At 52.4% G+C, this 18,816-nt stretch overlaps 2 protein-coding genes across 13 annotated transcripts in view; one reads left to right on the plus strand and one right to left on the minus strand.

The window, feature by feature from the left end:
• PFDN6 (prefoldin subunit 6) overlaps positions 1 to 2,577 on the plus strand; it is a 17,263-nt gene extending 14,686 nt beyond the window's left edge. For 4 of the 5 annotated variants that reach the window (XM_075580934.1, XM_075580935.1, XM_075580937.1 and 1 more), the window contains exons 4-5: positions 896 to 1,020; positions 1,370 to 2,577. In XM_075580934.1, the coding sequence (XP_075437049.1) occupies positions 896 to 1,020; positions 1,370 to 1,490 (246 nt within the window). In that variant the 3' untranslated portion in view covers positions 1,491 to 2,577. The remainder of the gene's footprint in view (positions 1 to 895; positions 1,021 to 1,369) is intronic. The other variant, XR_012790604.1, reaches the window with a different exon arrangement.
• Positions 2,578 to 10,652: 8,075 nt separating this feature from the next.
• Positions 10,653 to 18,816, minus strand: part of RGL2 (ral guanine nucleotide dissociation stimulator like 2) — a 64,228-nt gene continuing 56,064 nt past the window's right edge. For 7 of the 8 annotated variants that reach the window (XM_075580943.1, XM_075580942.1, XM_075580941.1 and 4 more), the window contains 2 exons: positions 11,559 to 11,667; positions 10,653 to 11,247 (listed from right to left, as the gene is read on the minus strand). In XM_075580943.1, coding sequence (XP_075437058.1) covers positions 11,054 to 11,247; positions 11,559 to 11,667 — 303 coding nt within the window. In that variant the 3' untranslated portion in view covers positions 10,653 to 11,053. Of the gene's footprint in view, positions 11,248 to 11,558; positions 11,668 to 12,258; positions 12,548 to 18,816 lie in introns of those variants that run through there. The other variant, XM_075580944.1, reaches the window with a different exon arrangement.

Raw genomic sequence — 18,816 nt, forward strand, 5'->3', positions numbered from 1 at the left:
GTATTCCTCCTGTAGGAGCTCTCTGTGCTGGATGGCAGTGTGTGTGTGTGTGTGTGTGTGTGTGTGTGTGTGTGTGTGTGTGTGTGGACACGCACAGTATAACCCGGTATATTCCTCCTGTAGGAGCTCTGTGCTGGATGGCAGTGTTTGTGTGTGTGTGTATGTGTGTACACACGCACAGTATAACCTGATATATTCCTCCTGTAGGAGCTCTCTGTGCTGGATGGCAGTGTGTGTGTGTGTGTGTGTGTACACGCACAGTATAACCTGGTATATTCCTCCTGTAGGAGCTCTGTGCTGGATGGCAGTGTGTGTGTGATTGTGTGTGTGTGTGTGTGTGTGTGTGGACACGCACAGTATAACCCGGTATATTCCTCCTGTAGGAGCTCTGTGCTGGATGGCAGTGTGTGTGTGTGTGTGTGTGTGTGTGTGTACACGCACAGTATAACCTGGTATATTCCTCCTGTAGGAGCTCTGTGCTGGATGGCAGTGTGTGTGTGTGTGTGTACACGCACAGTATAACCTGGTATATTCCTCCTGTAGGAGCTCTGTGCTGGATGGCAGTGTGTGTGTGTGTGTGTGTGTGTGTGTGTGTGTGTGTGTACACGCACAGTATAACCTGGTGTATTCCTCCTGTAGGAGCTCTCTGTGCTGGATGGCAGTGTGTGTGTGTGTGTGTGTGTGTGTGTGTGTGTGTGTGTGTGTGTGTGTGTGTGTGTGTGTGTGTGTGTGTGTGTGTGTGTGTGTGTGTGTGTGTGTGTGTGTGTGTGTGTGGACACGCACAGTATAACCCGGTATATTCCTCCTGTAGGAGCTCTGTGCTGGATGGCAGTGTGTGTGTGTGTGTGTGTGTGTATGTACACGCACAGTATAACCCGGTATATTCCTCCTGCAGGAGCTCGCGGTGCTGGATGACAGTAACACAATCTATAAGCTCATCGGACCTGTGCTTGTGAAACAGGATTTGGACGAAGCGAAATCAACAGTGACTAAAAGACTGCAGTATATAACCGGAGAGATGTGAGTGTGTGTGTGTGTGTGTGTGTGTATAGATTACTGCCCGTACATGGTGACATGCAGACTGCAATATTTATCCAGGTGTAGGGGTGTTTGTGTGTGTGTGTGTGTGCCCGTACACACACAGTGACACCCACACTGCAGTATATAACCCTCCCCGTCTCTATGTGTGAGAGTGTGAGAGTGTGAGAGTGTGAGAGTGTGAGAGTGTGAGAGTGTGAGAGTGTGAGAGTGTGAGAGTGTGAGAGTGTGAGAGTGTGAGAGTGTACTGCAGTATATAACCGGAGAGATGTGTGAGTGAGGGTGAGAGAGTGTACTGCAGTATATAACCCTCGCCGTCTCTCCCTCTCAGTAAGAGACACGAGACCCTGATGAAGGATCTGGATCAGCGCTCGGATCAGCACCGGACGTCTCTTACCAAACTGCAGCAGGAATACCAGAGAGTAACGGGCAAGGGGCAGCTGAAGGCGTGAGCAGCGGGGCATAAAGACCTCATATTACCCTCACAGGAGGGGGGAGGATCTGCCCCTGGTATATAACCCTAATCATAGCCTGCCCCCAACATACCCCAGGAGAGGACCTCGTCTCCTTCATACCCCAGGAGAGCACCTCGTCTCCTTCCCAACATACCCCAGGAGAGGACATCGTCTCCTTCCCAACATACCCCAGGAGAGGACCTCGTCTCCTTCCCAACATACCCCAGGAAAGCACCCCTTCTCCCTCCCAACATACCCCAGGAGAGGACCTCATCTCCTTCATACCCCCGGAGAGGACCTCGTCTCCTTCCTAACATAATCCAGGAGAGGACCTCGTCTCCTTCCCAACATACCCCAGGAGAGGACCTCGTCTCCTTCCCAACATACCCCAGGAGAGGACCTCGTCTCCTTCCCAACATACCCCAGGAGACGACCTCGTCTCCTTCCCAACATACCCCAGGAGACGACCTCGTCTCCTTCCCAACATACCCCAGGAGACGACCTCGTCTCCTTCCCAACATACCCCAGGAGAGCACCCCTTCTCCCTCCCAACATACCCCAGGAGAGGATCTCGTCTCCTTCCCAACATACCCCAGGAGAGGACCTCGTCTCCTTCCCAACATACCCCAGGAGAGGACCTCGTCTCCTTCCCAACATACCCCAGGAGAGGACCTCGTCTCCTTCCCAACATACCCCAGGAGAGGACCTCGTCTCCTTCCCAACATACCCCAGGAGAGCACCCCTTCTCCCTCTCAACATACCCCAGGAGAGGACCTTGTCTCCTTCCCAACATACCCCAGGAGAGGACCTAGTCTCCTTCCCAACATACCCCAGGAGAGCACCCCTTCTCCCTCCCAACATACCCCAGGAGACGACCTCGTCTCCTTCCCAACATACCCCAAGAGACGACCTCGTCTCCTTCCCAACATACCCCAGGAGACGACCTCGTCTCCCTCCCAACATACCCCAGGAGCCTTCCTGTCCTCCCTCCCCTTGCTTTCTCTTTTCCCAGCCGAGGCAGGCTGGTGTCAGGACATTTTGTACATGTATCTGCGTTTGTGATGTAATAAAAACATGTTAAGTACACGCTTTGTCATGCCATTTCTGTAATGGGGTCATATGGTGTCCCAGGGTCACTGTGTGACACACACACACACACACATTACTCCTTCATATCTACCATGTCCTCCGATGCACAACCCCCGGTTTCAACTTTCAACCCTCCTTCGCCCACCCACACAATCTTCACTACAACCTGCACTCCTGAACCCCTCTGCTCAAGTCTCCTCCGCACACCTCCCGCTCGTGTCCCCTCCCCACACACACCACCTCCCGCTCGCATCCCCTCCGCACACCTCCCCGCTCGCGTTTCCTCCACACACCACCTCCCGCTCGCGTCCACTCCGCGCACACACCACCTCCCGCTCGTGTCCCCTCCCCACACACACCACCTCCCGCTCGTGTCCCCTCCCCACACATACCACCTCCCGCTCGTGTCCCCTCCCCACACACACCACCTCCCGCTCGTGTCCCCTCCCCACACACACCACCTCCCGCTCGTGTCCCCTCCCCACACACACCACCTCCCGCTCGCATCCCCTCCCCACACACCACCTCCCGCTCGCGTCCCCTCCACACACCACCTCCCACTCGCGTCCCCTCCGCGCGCACACCTCCCGCTCACACCTCCTCCACCTTTCTCTGAGCACAGGCTCACTTCCTTCATCACGCTTGCGCCTGTCCCACGCATCCTGAAGAAGCCTCGCGATCCCGCCTCCCATCCAGCTACCATCCCATCTTCAGGTTGGCCGATAACAGAAACCCTCCCACGTTTCCGATTATTAATAAATAACCTCCCATATCGGCGTTCCGGCAGATTTTATGGCGGTATTACGATGTACCGGTATATTTGCTCAACCCTATCTCCTTTCTATTATTTGCATCCAAACGTGTTGAATTACTCATTGATGCCCACATGCTGGACTTCCTTCTCACGCTCTTCATTATATACTCCAGTCTGGACCCCATCCTAACCCCTCAGCCGAACTTCCCTCACAACATTCTCTAATGACCTACGTCAGCCCAAATCACAAGGCGGTTCTCTCTATTCTTTTAGACCTAAGCAAGTAGCAAAAGCAATAAAACCCATGAAGAATGGGAAGGCTCCAGAGGAAAATGGAATTACAAGTGAAATCTGGGAAGAAGCTGGGGAAGAAGTAGAGAAAATCCTTGCACAACTCTCTACATGCGGCTGGAAGAACAAGAACATATTCAGCACGGCGCCATGCCATCGTTATCCTCATCCACTAAAAAGAAGACCAAGAACTGCCGACCAATCGGGCTACTTCCAATCACATACAAGATTTTTACGAAGCGAGCCATTATTCGGATGTAACAGACCTCAGACTTTGCCCAGCTTAGAGGACAAGCGGGATTTGACAGTTGATAAAACACAATGGACCACATCCAAGTCAGACAAGAATTGGTTGCCCAAAGTAATGAGTACGATCTCCCACTTGGCATATGGTTAGTAGATTACGTATTGGGTTCTGTCTACACCCCAGCGGTCCTACATGCATTGAGAAGACAGTGTGTTGAAGAAGCGCACACTGATATTATAAAGAACTTTTGAGAGCCATCATCCATTTTGGATTGGGAAGGGAAAGGAATAAAAATAAACGGTGAATATTTGGTTCGCCTGCGATTCGCAGAGGACGTTGGTATTTTTGCCACAAGTCCAGAAGATCTCCAGCAACAAATGTGAGAAGTCGCCGAAGCGAGTAAGGAAGTGGTCTCCGTAGGGGTATCATCAAGACCAAGGTGATTTTAAACAAGCGTGTCAAATCTGCTAAGATCAGAATAGATGGAATAGAACCGGAAGAAGTGGAAGACGATGGCTGCATTGGCCGACGAGCAACAATGGGTGGGAACCTTCTGAATGAGATCAATAGGAGAATGAGATGGGATGGAGGCATCTGGTATAAACGAGACAAACTTTCATGGGAATCTTCTCCTGTTGACTACGAGAGAGGAAAAAATGCCTGCTCAGACCTAAAGGTATACCGTAATTGGTTAATAAGGTGCTACACTATTGAGACATAAAATAAAGCATAACCCAAATGGGAAGGCATCCAAGCATGTCTAATAGTGTGCCCATATTTATGTTGTAATAAATGAGAATAAGGGAGTAGTTCATACAAGAACTATTGCAGTACGTGTTACTAATATATGATCTACTGCAGCTTTGAGTATTTCACTCCTGATCTTTGAAGTCAGCTTGACTGGTCACCTTATCTGGTCATCCACCTTACTCGCCCCCTCCTCCCTCCCATTTTTAAAAGTTGCATTATTTTATTGATTGTATTAAATGTTATCTTTCATTTACATCCATTCTACTCGCTTATTCTGATTTATTTCACCATGGCATGCACACAGATTATTTGAGAGATCCTTGGATCACTTTCCATTTTTGTGTTGAGACGTCGTGGAAGGTTCAAGAGAAAAGCGCTTGCCCTGTGTATCCTGCCCGGCCTCGCGTATGGATCCTCGTGTATGGATGTGACCCGTGTATCCTGCCCGGCCTCGCGTATGGATCCTCGCGTATGGGTGTGACCTGTGTATCCTGCCCGGCCTCGCATATGGATGTGACCCGTGTATCCTGCCCGGCCTCGTGTATGGGTGTGACCCGTGTATCCTGCCTGGCCTCGCATATGGGTGTGACCCGTGTATCCTGCCCGACATCGCGTATGGGTGTGACCCGTGTATCCTGCCTGGCCTCGCGTATGGGTGTGACCCGTGTATCCTGCCCGGCCTCGCGTATGGGTGTGACCCGTGTATCCTGCCCGACATCGCGTATGGGTGTGACCCGTGTATCCTGCCTGGCCTCGTGTATGGGTGTGACCCGTGTATCCTGCCTGGCCTCGTGTATGGGTGTGACCCGTGTATCCTGCCTGGCCTCGCGTATGGGTGTGGAAGAGAGGGGGAGAGGTGGGGTATAGAGGAGGAGAATTCACACACAGAAAGCCATATTCAGATATTACCGGAAGAGACAGGAAGAAGAATGAATGGTAAATGGGTTCGAAACAAAACAAAAACCTGCGACATCACACGGGGGAAAAATTCAAATTGCGGGGGCCGTACATATGGCAGAAAGGTTGTCCATCGTTGGACAAAGATAGAACTCATCTGGATTCCAAGAGGTTAGAAGAGAAATACGACTCACAAACCGTACACCTGTGAGCAGGTGACGAGGTTAGCTGTGTGTATTAACCTCTTATCTCCCCGCTGGGTCCCTAAAACCAGTAATATCTCCCCTCAATCCGTCACAATATACCTCTACTCGCTGCCAGCGCCAAGGATAATTCAAAGGATCTTACGTCTAGAGGTGCTAGGCTCTTACCTGGTGCCGCCTCCAACGTGCTGCCGCAATCCTTCCAAATTTAGCATCAAATGACGCCACGAACGTAACACGGCGTCGTGCTGCCATGGCGACACGACGGCATGATGTAATTTGACATTGCGACGTCACGTTTCCATGGCAACAAGACGCTGTGTGTGGCGTTATGACGCTGCGATTCGGAAGGAGGGCGGCACCAGGTAAGTGCCTTCCCATCAGGCCCGATAGGCCAGAGAGCGCGGCATCTGCATATGGGTGCGGACATTTTTGTCAGCCCCAAATATTTCCACCCTAGGCCTAGCGGGTCTCATAGGAAATCTGCCACTGCCAATGCACAACGTCATGTCCTTCCCAAAAGCGGCCTTTGGAGTTTGGACTGTGAGAATTCACGTGTCTTGTGGTGTTGTAATGTCATGTCCCCAAATGCATGGTTTTTATCCTAAATCCCCTGCAATGGGAACTGAATAAGCTCACCTTCAATCTCACCGCCCCATGTCAATCTCTAATTATATTTGTAAGGCTTGGGGAGACAAAATAGTTTTTGAAGCGAAACTTCTTTGCTGGAACCTACAGAGTTTTGATAGGAAAAATCTCTTGTGTTGTAACGAAAAAGTGTGACGGAAGTGATTGTCGCGGTCGGCGTAGCCGGCCTTCCTTAATAAAGGTGGAGCCCAGCTGGCTGCCCCTAAAACCATATAGTATGGGCTGAGTGTGTCAGCTCTTGGGTCTAATATTGCACCTTACTGTGTTGCCTGTAATTCTGTTCCTCTGTTATACTGTCCCCCATAGGGTTATAAACTAGGAACTGTGCATGTGGGGTTAACTGTGTAAGCCCAGTGGGCTAGTTAATGCATTCTCTGTGTATTCCCTTTGCCTCATGGGCCTGCAACTGCCTGTGTCAGCTTGTAAGTGGGTTGCCTTGTATGGGTGGCCTCTTATGAGAAATAGCTGCAGGACAGGGGCGTCTGGGACATGAGGGGAAAGGGGGGGAATATTTTAACCTGTCTTGCCTGCCAGCAAGGTATTCTTAGCTGGTTTCTTAGAGAAGGTTAGAACCCCACATGATAGGTGCAGATGGTGGAGTGCCAGCTCTTGTGTCTACATGTTGGTTCTCTGTGTTTTAAAACTGCAATGCATTGTGTTTGTCCTGTGATTTAAACCCAGGTTGGTGACAAAAGGCAGTCTGAATTAGCATGTGAATTACATGTGGATTAGCATTTCCATGCCCCAGCTCAGATAGGGATTCCAAGCCCAAATCTCCTCAATTTATTTCCCTTATATGTATAAGGTCCCCCAAAGTATATTCTGTAAGGAAGTGTACTTTATATTGTGTTTTAATGTTTACTACTGTATAAGGTTCTATACAGAAAGCGCAGGCATATGGAAGATGCCAACTAGTTTGCATAGATTCCATAGTTCAGAGGGGGGGGGAAACCATTTGGTGAGCAGGATGTTCAGATTAGGATGTCTGTTTTAGGTAGAAGAGGAGGATGTGTCGCTGTTGATCTCCTCTTCTCCCTCTGCCACTTGCCCTCTTGACCCCATTCCCTCCCATCTCCTAAAACCTCTAGCTCCTACTATAATCCCTACGCTTACACACATTTTTAACTCCTCCCTCTGCTCTGGAACCTTTCCATCCTCCTTCAAACATGCAACAGTCATACCATTACTCAAAAACAGCAAGCTTGACCCTACCTGTCTTCCTAACTATCGACCTGTCTCCCTCCTGCCTTTTGCCTCTAAACTACTTGAACGTCTTGTATTCTCTCGCTTGCTCCATTTTCTCAACACCTATTCTCTCCTAGACCCTCTACAATCTGGCTTCCGCACTGCTCACTCCACCGAAACAGCCCTCACTAAAATAACTGACGACCTCCATGCTGCCAAAGACAGAGGTCATTACATTCTGCTCATATTACTCGACCTCTCTGCAGCATTTGACACAGTGGACCACCCTCTTCTCCTCCACATTCTCCATACTCTAGGTATTCGGAACAAAGCTCTATCCTGGATCTCATCCTACCTCTCCCATCGTACTTTTAGTGTCTCTTCTGCTAACACCTCCTCCTCCTCTATTGATCTCTCTGTGGGGGTACCCCAGGGCTCTGTCCTGGGACCTCTTCTCTTTTCTCTGTACACACTCTCTCTAGGTGACCTAATAACATCTTTTGGGTTTAAATATCACCTCTATGCCGACGACACACAAATATACTTTTCAACACCTGACCTTACACCTGCTGTACAAACCAAAGTTTCTGAATGTCTCTCTGCTATATCATCCTGGATGGCCCTCCGACGCCTTAAACTCAACATGGCTAAAACAGAGCTCCTCATACTTCCTCCCAAACCTGGCCCTACTACCTCCTTCCACATTACTGTTGGAACTACAATCATTCACCCAGTAGCCCAAGCACGCTGCCTAGGGGTCACATTCGACTCCTCTCTCACATTCGCCCCTCACATTCAAAACATTTCTAAAACTTGTCGCTTTTTCCTCCGCAATATAACTAAGATACGCCCTTTCCTCAGTTGTTCGACTGCTAAAACTCTGACTCAGGCCCTCATTCTCTCCCACCTTGATTACTGTAACCTCCTGCTGTCCGGCCTTCCTGCCTCTCACCTGTCTAAAGCACTTATTCCCATGATCTGTTATTTATATTATCTGTTATTGATTTGATTACCACATGTATTACTACTGTGAAGCGCTATGTACACTAATGGCGCTATATAAATAAAGACATACAATACAATACAATACAACCCATTGTAGAGTACACCGTTTCTTTTCTTAATAGAACAAATAACACCGTAATGAACTTGACGAACATTGGGAATTACCTAACATATTAGGCCTTGCCCCCGCTGCCCACAGCTGCGAGCACGAGAGCCCTCCCCGCAATGGCGCCGGGCCCGCTGCGAGGGGGGGCCGCAGCGCTCGCGCGAGAGCTACTCCTGCTCTCAATTCTCAAGCTCTCAATCGCGTCGAGCGATTAGGCACGCCCCCCGGCGGTTCAGCCAATGAGGGCGAACCTGCCGGGTGACGTCATGGCCGTGCCCCCGTCACTCCTCCGCCACGCCCCCCCCGGTCTCTGCTCCTGCAGTGAGCTGCAGACCGGGGAATCGCCGGAACGCGTCGCCAAAAGCGCAGGCGCGCGTTACAGCGTCGTGACCGGGGCCTTAGCCTAAGACGCGACACACCAGACATACCTGACAAAGGGCCTGGGGAGAAGGGGGGGGGGTGGACATGAGGAGTCTTTTTGCGAGGTAAGATGTCGATCGCTGTGGCTTTCTGGATCCGTCTTGGGTTTCTGTGGTGTCTTATTCCAACTTTGTCTCGGAGGGGTTCTGCTTGTGCCCTGCGTATCTCTACCCTGAGTGTGGTCGGGACTGTCATCTGCTGTCTGCCTACCTGTCCATCGCTACGTATTGTCGCATCTTACTGTCCTTAAAGGAGAACGCATTTGTTGCTATCACCTGAGATATCATAGATAGGTGTGTAGTTTTTTTGGTGCTTCACCATAGATAGCTCATTGATTTAATGATAATAATATATATCATATTGGATCCAAGTTCAAGGACATGTAGAATAATCCATAAAATCCATAACATCCCAGGGTGAGAAACCAGAGGCCTGGTGGTGCCCACGCGGGTACCCCAAAATAAAGTCTCCTAATAATGGTATTTAACACCCTGGGGAAATACTTCAAACAGTCCAGCACTGGAGGGTAATGAAATAATCGGCCTAGGCCCTTTACCTTCCTTGGTGGTGTCCTTGATGAGTGGTTCCGGTCCAGCGTGCTGTCCTCTCAAAATGGATACAAGCAGCAAGGGTGTAGAGGAGCACAGCAGCGTTTCTTGGCAGCATACCAACTAGTGGATCGCCAAAATGAGGGTAACTCCAGACAGGGAATAGTATTAAAAAGATACTTTAATGGTCAGAACTTAAACAACAATGGTAGGGACGCACCTACGCGTTTCGTCCGTAAAGGAAAGTCCTTTACGGACGAAACGCGTAGGGGGATCTCCAAACCAAGAATCCTCTGGGATCTCCAAACCAAGAATCCTCTGTAGCCAATCTCGAATTTGTTCCCAAACCGGGGCCTCTCTGTTGCACGACCACAGCATGTGTTGCAAGTCCGCCACCTCCCCGCACTGCTTTGGGCAGAGAGGGGAGTGGCCCCTGACAAATTTAGCTAACCTTAACGGGGTGTAGTACCAGCGCATAAGGACTTTATATGCGTTCTCCTTTAATGTGGTACATATGGAACTTTTCGCCGCTCCCTGTATGATCTTGTCCCATACCTCGTCCTCTAGCGTCTCACCTAAGTCTGATTCCCACTGTCTAATGCAAATATCTCATGTGTAAGGAAAATGCCAGGTGAACTTTGTCACCGTGCGCATCTGGTTACGTCCACTGTCAACAAGGGTTGATTTTAATCACCCCACAATCCCAGACCAGGTCACTCTTCGATAACCCCACTTTTGGCTATAAACACAGGAAACTGGCGGGGTCATTCTGACCCCCCCCCCCCCCCCCAATAAAACAAGTTGTCCTCATTTAAACGTTCCCTTGTTTTACTGTAAATAGGTCCTTTAAAAATGTACATTAACCCTTAGTGTACCGGATGATTAAAATACGGAATAGTTTAATGGTGTAATCGTGACAATGACGACCAGAAGATGGGAGGATGAAAAAAAAATAAAAAAGAGCTGTGTACACACACACACACACACACACACACACACACACACACACACGATAATGAATGATACATAGTGTTTTATTGATAGTGTACAAAGCGCTAAACAGCACCGATAATAACATGGTATGATGTCACTTCCTGTGCCAGAGAAGGACACTGTGACATTACTGCATCACTTCCTGTAGTGAAAAGGCACTAGTGGCTGGCGATGTCAGCTTTGGTGACGTCTCTTCTGGTGTAGCAAGTGACCTGTGACATTACTTCCTGTTGAACGAGTAACGTGTGACATCAGTGAGAGGATACCCTCCTCTCTGACATCGCTTCCTGTGGAGTTGTTACCCTCCTCTCTGACATCGCTTCCTGCAGAGCTGTAGCCCTCACGATGTCACCACCTGAAGAGCCCATGTCCCTTGTAACTTCCTGCGGAGTAGGCACTCCCTTGTGATGTCACTTCCTGTCCCTCAGAAGAGCACCCTAGCCAGGTCCTCTGCCTTGGCCTTGACTTTGGGGAAGGTGGCGCTGATTTGGGCCCGGGTAGGGTGCCGAGTAGTTGTGGGGGTTGCAGGAGGGGGAGCCTGGCGGAGGCGCAGCAGGAAGTCCTGGCATGTCGAGCTCATGGCGTAGAAGACGTTAGCTGTGCTGGGTATCACCAGCTCTGTGGGAGAAGAAGGTAGGAGTTAGGGTACAGGGCATGACATCAGGATACAGGACCAATCAGAGAGGGAGGGGTTACAGTGTGACATCACTAAGCCGAGCCAATCCGAGAAAGAGGAGGCGTTAGTGTGACATCAAGATGCAGGGCCAATCAGAGCGAGGGGGTGGAGTTACAATATGACATCATCAGGGCACATGGCCATTTAGAGAGGAGGCGGGGGTACAGTGTGACATGATCAGGACACGGCCAATCAGAGGGTGGGGGTGGGGTTTACAGGGAGGCATCATCAGAGAGGATTTGGGGAGTCTGACCTTTGCCCCCTGGCAGTAGTTGGACGAGCTCCTGTGACCCCGGGGTCAGCATGTGATGTTTCCTCAGGATCAGATCGATGACAGCGGGGGCCTTATCCTGACTGCTGATCTGTGACACAATGACACACAGTGACACACAATGACACACAGTGACACAATGACAGCGGGGGCCTTATTCTGACTGCTGATCTGTGACACAAAGTGGCACAGTGACACACAATGACACACAGTGACACAATGACAGCGGGGGCCTTATCCTGACTGCTGATCTGTGACACAAAGTGGCACAGTGACACACAATGACACACAGTGACACAATGACAGCGGGGGCCTTATCCTGACTGCTGATCTGTGACACAATGACACACAGTGACACACAATGACACACAGTGACACAATGACAGCGGGGGCCTTATCCTGACTGCTGATCTGTGACACAAAGTGGCACAGTGACACACAATGACACACAGTGACACAATGACAGCGGGGGCCTTATCCTGACTGCTGATCTGTGACACAATGACACACAGTGACACACAATGACACACAGTGACACAATGACAGCGGGGGCCTTATCCTGACTGCTGATCTGTGACACAAAGTGGCACAGTGACACACAATGACACACAGTGACACAATGACAGCGGGGGCCTTATCCTGACTGCTGATCTGTGACACAATGACACACAGTGACACACAATGACACACAATGACACAATGACAGCGGGGGCCTTATCCTGACTGCTGATCTGTGACACAAAGTGGCACAGTGACACACAATGACACACAGTGACACAATGACAGCGGGGGCCTTATCCTGACTGCTGATCTGTGACACAATGACACACAGTGACACACAATGACACACAGTGACACAATGACAGCGGGGGCCTTATCCTGACTGCTGATCTGTGACACAAAGTGGCACAGTGACACACAATGACACACAGTGACACAATGACAGCGGGGGCCTTATCCTGACTGCTGATCTGTGACACAATGACACACAGTGACACACAATGACACACAGTGACACAATAACACACAGTGACACAATGATGGCAGGGGCTTTATCCTGCAGTTTATGAAGGGTAATGCTGCACTCCTGGTTCAGGAATCTCTGCGTGGCCCCCACTCACCCCCCCCCCCGGCCCCCCAGTTTCATGTGCGAGAGGAAGGATCCGGCCCCGCGGGTTTCTGCTGTAAAGGGATTTAATGAGCGCCGGCGGTTGGCGTACGCCACTTGCTTTAATGAGCGCCGGAGGCTGGCGTACGCCACTTGCTTTAATGAGAGCCGGCGGTTGGCGTATGCCACTTGCTTTAATGAGCGCCGGCGGTTGGCGTGTGCCCCTTGCTTTAATGAGCGCCGGCAGTTGGCGTGTGCCACTTGCTTTAATGAGCGCCGGCAGTTGGCGTGTGCCCCTTGCTTTAATGAGCGCCGGCAGTTGGCGTACGCCACTTGCTTTAGTGAGCACCGGAGGTTGGCGTACGCCACTTGCTTTAATGAGCGCCGGAGGTTGGCGTACGCCACTTGCTTTAATGAGAGCCGGCAGTTGGCGTGTGCCACTTGCTTTAATGAGCGCCGGAGGTTGGCGTACGCCACTTGCTTTAATGAGCGCCGGGGGTTGGCGTACGCCACTTGCTTTAATGAGCGCCGGCGGTTGGCGTGTGCCCCTTGCTTTAATGAGCGCCGGCAGTTGGCGTGTGCCACTTGCTTTAATGAGCGCCGGCGGTTGGCGTGTGCCCCTTGCTTTAATGAGCGCCGGCAGTTGGCGTACGCCACTTGCTTTAATGAGCACCGGAGGTTGGCGTACGCCACTTGCTTTAATGAGCGCCGGAGGTTGGCGTACGCCACTTGCTTTAATGAGAGCCGGCGGTTGGCGTGTGCCACTTGCTTTAATGAGCGCCGGAGGTTGGCGTACGCCACTTGCTTTAATGAGAGCCGGAGGTTGGCGTACGCCACTTGCTTTAATGAGCACCGGAGGTTGGCGTGTGCCACTTGCTTTAATGAGCGCCGGAGGTTGGCGTACGCCACTTGCTTTAATGAGAGCCGGCGGTTGGCGTGTGCCACTTGCTTTAATGAGAGCCGGAGGTTGGCGTACGCCACTTGCTTTAATGAGCGTCGGAGGTTGGCGTACGCCACTTGCTTTAATGAGCACCGGAGGTTGGCGTACGCCACTTGCTTTAATGAGCGCCGGAGGCTGGCGTACGCCACTTGCTTTAATGAGAGCCGGCGGTTGGCGTACGCCACTTGCTTTAATTAGCACCGGCGGTTGGTGTAAGCCACTTGCTTTAATGAGAGCCGGAGGTTGGCGTACGCCACTTGCTTTAATGAGCGCCGGCGGTTGGCGTGTGCCACTTGCTTTAATGAGCGCCGGAGGTTGGTGTACGCCACTTGCTTTAATGAGCGTCGGAGGTTGGCGTACGCCACTTGCTTTAATGAGCGCCCGAGGTTGGCGTACACCACTTGCTTTAATGATAGCCGGAGGTTGGCGTACGCCACTTGCTTTAATGAGCACCGGCGGTTGGCGTACGCCACTTGCTTTAATGAGAGCCGGCGGTTGGCGTGTGCCACTTGCTTTAATGAGCGACGGCGGTTGGTGTACGCCACTTGCTTTAATGAGCGCCGGAGGCTGGCGTACGCCACTTGCTTTAATGAGAGCCGGCGGTTGGCGTACGCCACTTGCTTTAATTAGCACCGGCGGTTGGTGTAAGCCACTTGCTTTAATGAGCGCCGGAGGTTGGTGTAAGCCACTTGCTTTAATGAGCGCCGGAGGTTGGCGTACGCCACTTGCTTTAATGAGAGCCGGAGGTTGGCGTACGCCACTTGCTTTAATGAGCGCCGGCGGTTGGCGTGTGCCACTTGCTTTAATGAGCGCCGGAGGTTGGTGTACGCCACTTGCTTTAATGAGCGCCGGAGGTTGGCGTACGCCACTTGCTTTAATGAGCGCCGGAGGTTGGCGTATGCCACTTGCTTTAATGAGCGCCGGGGGTTGGCGTGTGCCACTTGCTTTAATGAGCGCCGGCGGTTGGCATATGCCACTTGCTTTAATGAGCGCCGGAGGTTGGCGTACGCCACTTGCTTTAATGAGCGCCGGCGGTTGGAATATGCCACTTGCTTTAATGAGCGCCGGAGGTTGGCGTACGCCACTTGCTTTAATGAGAGCCGGAGGTTGGCATACGCCACTTGCTTTAATGAGAGCCGGAGGTTGGCGTACGCCACTTGCTTTAATGAGCGCCGGAGGTTGGCGTACGCCACTTGCTTTAATGAGCGCCGGAGGTTGGCGTACGCCACTTGCTTTAATGAGCGCCCGAGGTTGGTGTACGCCACTTGCTTTAATGAGCGCCGGCGGTTGGCATACGCCACTTGCTTTAATGAGCGCCCGAGGTTGGCGTACGCCACTTGCTTTAATGAGCGCCCGAGGTTGGCGTACGCCACTTGCTTCAATGAGCGCCGGAGGTTGGCGTGTGCCACTTGCTTTAATGAGCGCCCGAGGTTGGCGTACGCCACTTGCTTTAATGGGAGCCGGAGGTTGACGCGTGCCACTTGCTTTAATGAGCGCCGGAGGTTGGCGTATGCCACTTGCTTTAATGAGCGCCGGCGGTTGGTGTACGCCACTTGCTTTAATGCGCGCCGGCGGTTGGCGTACGCCACTTGCTTTAATGAGAGCCGGCGGTTGGCGTACGCCACTTGCTTTAATGAGCGCCGGCGGTTGGTGTACGCCACTTGCTTTAATGAGCGCCGGGAGTTGGTGTACGCCACTTGCTTTAATGAGCGCCGGCGGTTGGTGTACGCCACTTGCTTTAATGAGCGCCGGAGGTTGGCGTACGCCACTTGCTTTAATGAGAGCCGGAGGTTGGCGTACGCCACTTGCTTTAATGAGCGCCGGCGGTTGGCGTACGCCACTTGCTTTAATGAGAGCCGGAGGTTGGCGTACGCCACTTGCTTTAATGAGCACCGGCGGTTGGCATACGCCACTTGCTTTAATGAGCGCCCGAGGTTGGCGTACACCACTTGCTTTAATGAGCGCCCGAGGTTGGCGTACACCACTTGCTTTAATGAGCGCCCGAGGTTGGCGTACGCCACTTGCTTTAATGAGCGCCGGCAGTTGGTGTACGCCACTTGCTTTAATGAGAGTCGGCGGTTGGCGTATGCCACTTGCTTTAATGAGCGCCGGCGGTTGGCGTACGCCACTTGCTTTAATGAGCGCCGGAGGTTGGCATATGCCACTTGCTTTAATGAGCGCCGGCGATTGGCGTGTGCCACTTGTTTTAATGAGCGCCGGCGGTTGGCGTACGCCACTTGCTTTAATGAGCGCCGGCGGTTGGCGTACGCCACTTGCTTTAATGAGCGCCGGCGGTTGGTGTACGCCACTTGCTTTAATGAGCGCCGGCGGTTGGCGTACGCCACTTGCTTTAATGAGAGCCGGCGGTTGGCGTACGCCACTTGCTTTAATGATAGCCGGAGGTTGGCGTACGCCACTTGCTTTAATGAGCACCGGCGGTTGGCGTACGCCACTTGCTTTAATGAGCGCCGGAGGTTGGCGTACGCCACTTGCTTTAATGAGCGCCCGAGGTTGGCGTACGCCACTTGCTTTAATGAGCGCCGGCAGTTGGCATACGCCACTTGCTTTAATGAGCGCCCGAGGTTGGCGTACGCCACTTGCTTTAATGAGCGCCGGCAGTTGGCATACGCCACTTGCTTTAATGAGCGCCCGAGGTTGGCGTACGCCACTTGCTTTAATGAGCGCCCGAGGTTGGCGTACGCCACTTGCTTTAATGAGCGCCCGAGGTTGGCGTACGCCACTTGCTTTAATGAGCGCCGGCAGTTGGCATACGCCACTTGCTTTAATGAGCGCCCGAGGTTGGCGTACGCCACTTGCTTTAATGAGCGCCCGAGGTTGGCGTACGCCACTTGCTTTAATGAGCGCCCGAGGTTGGCGTACGCCACTTGCTTTAATGAGCGCCGGCGGTTGGCGTACGCCACTTGCTTTAATGAGAGCCGGAGGTTGGTGTACGCCACTTGCTTTAATGAGCGCCGGCAGTTGGTGTACGCCACTTGCTTTAATGAGCGCCGGAGGTTGGTGTACGCCACTTGCTTTAATGAGCGCCGGCGGTTGGCGTACGCCACTTGCTTTAATGAGCGCCGGCGGTTGGCGTACGCCACTTGCTTTAATGAGAGACGGCGGTTGGCGTATGCCACTTGCTTTAATGATAGCCGGAGGTTAGCGTACGCCACTTGCTTTAATGAGCGCCGGCGGTTGGCGTACGCCACTTGCTTTAATGAGCGCCGGAGGTTGGCGTACGCCACTTGCTTTAATGAGCGCCCGAGGTTGGCGTACGCCACTTGCTTTAATGAGCGCCCGAGGTTGGCGTACGCCACTTGCTTTAATGAGCGCCCGAGGTTGGCGTACGCCACTTGCTTTAATGAGCGCCCGAGGTTGGCGTACGCCACTTGCTTTAATGAGCGCCCGAGGTTGGCGTACACCACTTGCTTTAATAAGCGCCCGAGGTTGGCGTACGCCACTTGCTTTAATGAGCGCCCGAGGTTGGCGTACACCACTTGCTTTAATGAGCGCCTGAGGTTGGCGTACGCCACTTGCTTTAATGAGCGCCCGAGGTTGGCGTACACCACTTGCTTTAATGAGCGCCGGAGGTTGGCGCGTGCCACTTGCTTTAATGAGAGCCGGCGGTTGGCGTACGCCACTTGCTTTAATGAGCGCCGGCGGTTGGCATACGCCACTTGCTTTAATGAGCGCCGGCGGTTGGCGTACGCCACTTGCTTTAATGAGCGCCGGAGGTTGGCGTGTGCCAGTTGCTTTAATGAGAGCCGGAGGTTGGCGTACGCCACTTGCTTTAATGAGCGCCGGCGGTTGGCGTACGCCACTTGCTTTAATGAGCGCCGGAGGTTGTACAGACAGTGTCGCGTGTTGTACAGATCTGTGTCGCGTGTTGTACAGATCCGTGACGCGTGTTGCACAGACCTGTGTCGCGTGTTGTACAGATCCGTGTCGCGTGTTGTACAGATCTGTGTCGCATGTTGTACAGACCTGTGTCGTGTGTTGTACAGACCTGTGTTGTACAGACCTGTGTCGCGTGTTGTACAGATCCGTGACGCGTGTTGCACAGACCTGTGTCGCGTGTTGTACAGACCTGTGTCGCGTGTTGTACAGATCCGTGTCGCGTGTTGTACAGATCCGTGTCGCGTGTTGTACAGATCCGTGTCGCGTGTTGTACAGACCTGTGTCGCGTGTTATACAGATCCGTGTCGCGTGTTGTACAGATCCGTGTCACGTGTTGTACAGACCTGTGTCGCGTGTTGTACAGATCCGTGACGCGTGTTGCACAGACCTGTGTCGCGTGTTGTACAGACCCGTGTCGCGTGTTGTACAGATCCGTGTCGCGTGTTGTACAGATCCGTGTCGCGTGTTGTACAGATCTGTGTCGCGTGTTGTACAGACCTGTGTCGTGTGTTGTACAGACCTGTGTTGTACAGACCTGTGTCGCGTGTTGTACAGATCCGTGACGCGTGTTGCACAGACCTGTGTCGCGTGTTGTACAGACCTGTGTCGCGTGTTGTACAGATCCGTGTCGCGTGTTGTACAGATCCGTGTCGCGTGTTGTACAGATCCGTGTCGCGTGTTGTACAGACCTGTGTCGCGTGTTATACAGATCCGTGTCGCGTGTTGTACAGATCCGTGTCACGTGTTGTACAGACCTGTGTCGCGTGTTGTACAGACAGTGTCGCGTGTTGTGCTCACCAGTGTCGTGTGTTGTACAGATCCGTGTCGCGTGTTGTACAGATCTGTGTCGCGTGTTGTACAGACCTGTGTCGCGTGTTGTACAGACCTGTGTCGCGTGTTGTACAGATCCGTGTCGCGTGTTGTACAGATCTGTGTCGCGTGTTGTACAGACCTGTGTCGCGTGTTGTACAGACCTGTGTCGCGTGTTGTACAGATCCGTGTCGCGTGTTGTACAGATCCGTGTCGCGTGTTGTACAGACCTGTGTCGCGTGTTGTACAGACAGTGTCGCGTGTTGTGCTCACCAGTGTCGCGTGTTGTACAGACCTGTGTCGCGTGTTGTACAGACCTGTGTCGCGTGTTGTACAGACTGTGTCACGTGTTGTACAGACCTGTGTCGCGTGTTGTACAGACCTGTGTCGTGTGTTGTACAGACAGTGTCGCGTGTTGTGCTCACCAGTGTCGCGTGTTGTACAGACCTGTGTCGCGTGTTGTACAGACCTGTGTCGCGTGTTGT

This window comes from Ascaphus truei, assembly GCF_040206685.1.
Source record: "Ascaphus truei isolate aAscTru1 chromosome 20 unlocalized genomic scaffold, aAscTru1.hap1 SUPER_20_unloc_3, whole genome shotgun sequence".
Lineage (NCBI taxonomy): Eukaryota > Metazoa > Chordata > Amphibia > Anura > Ascaphidae > Ascaphus > Ascaphus truei.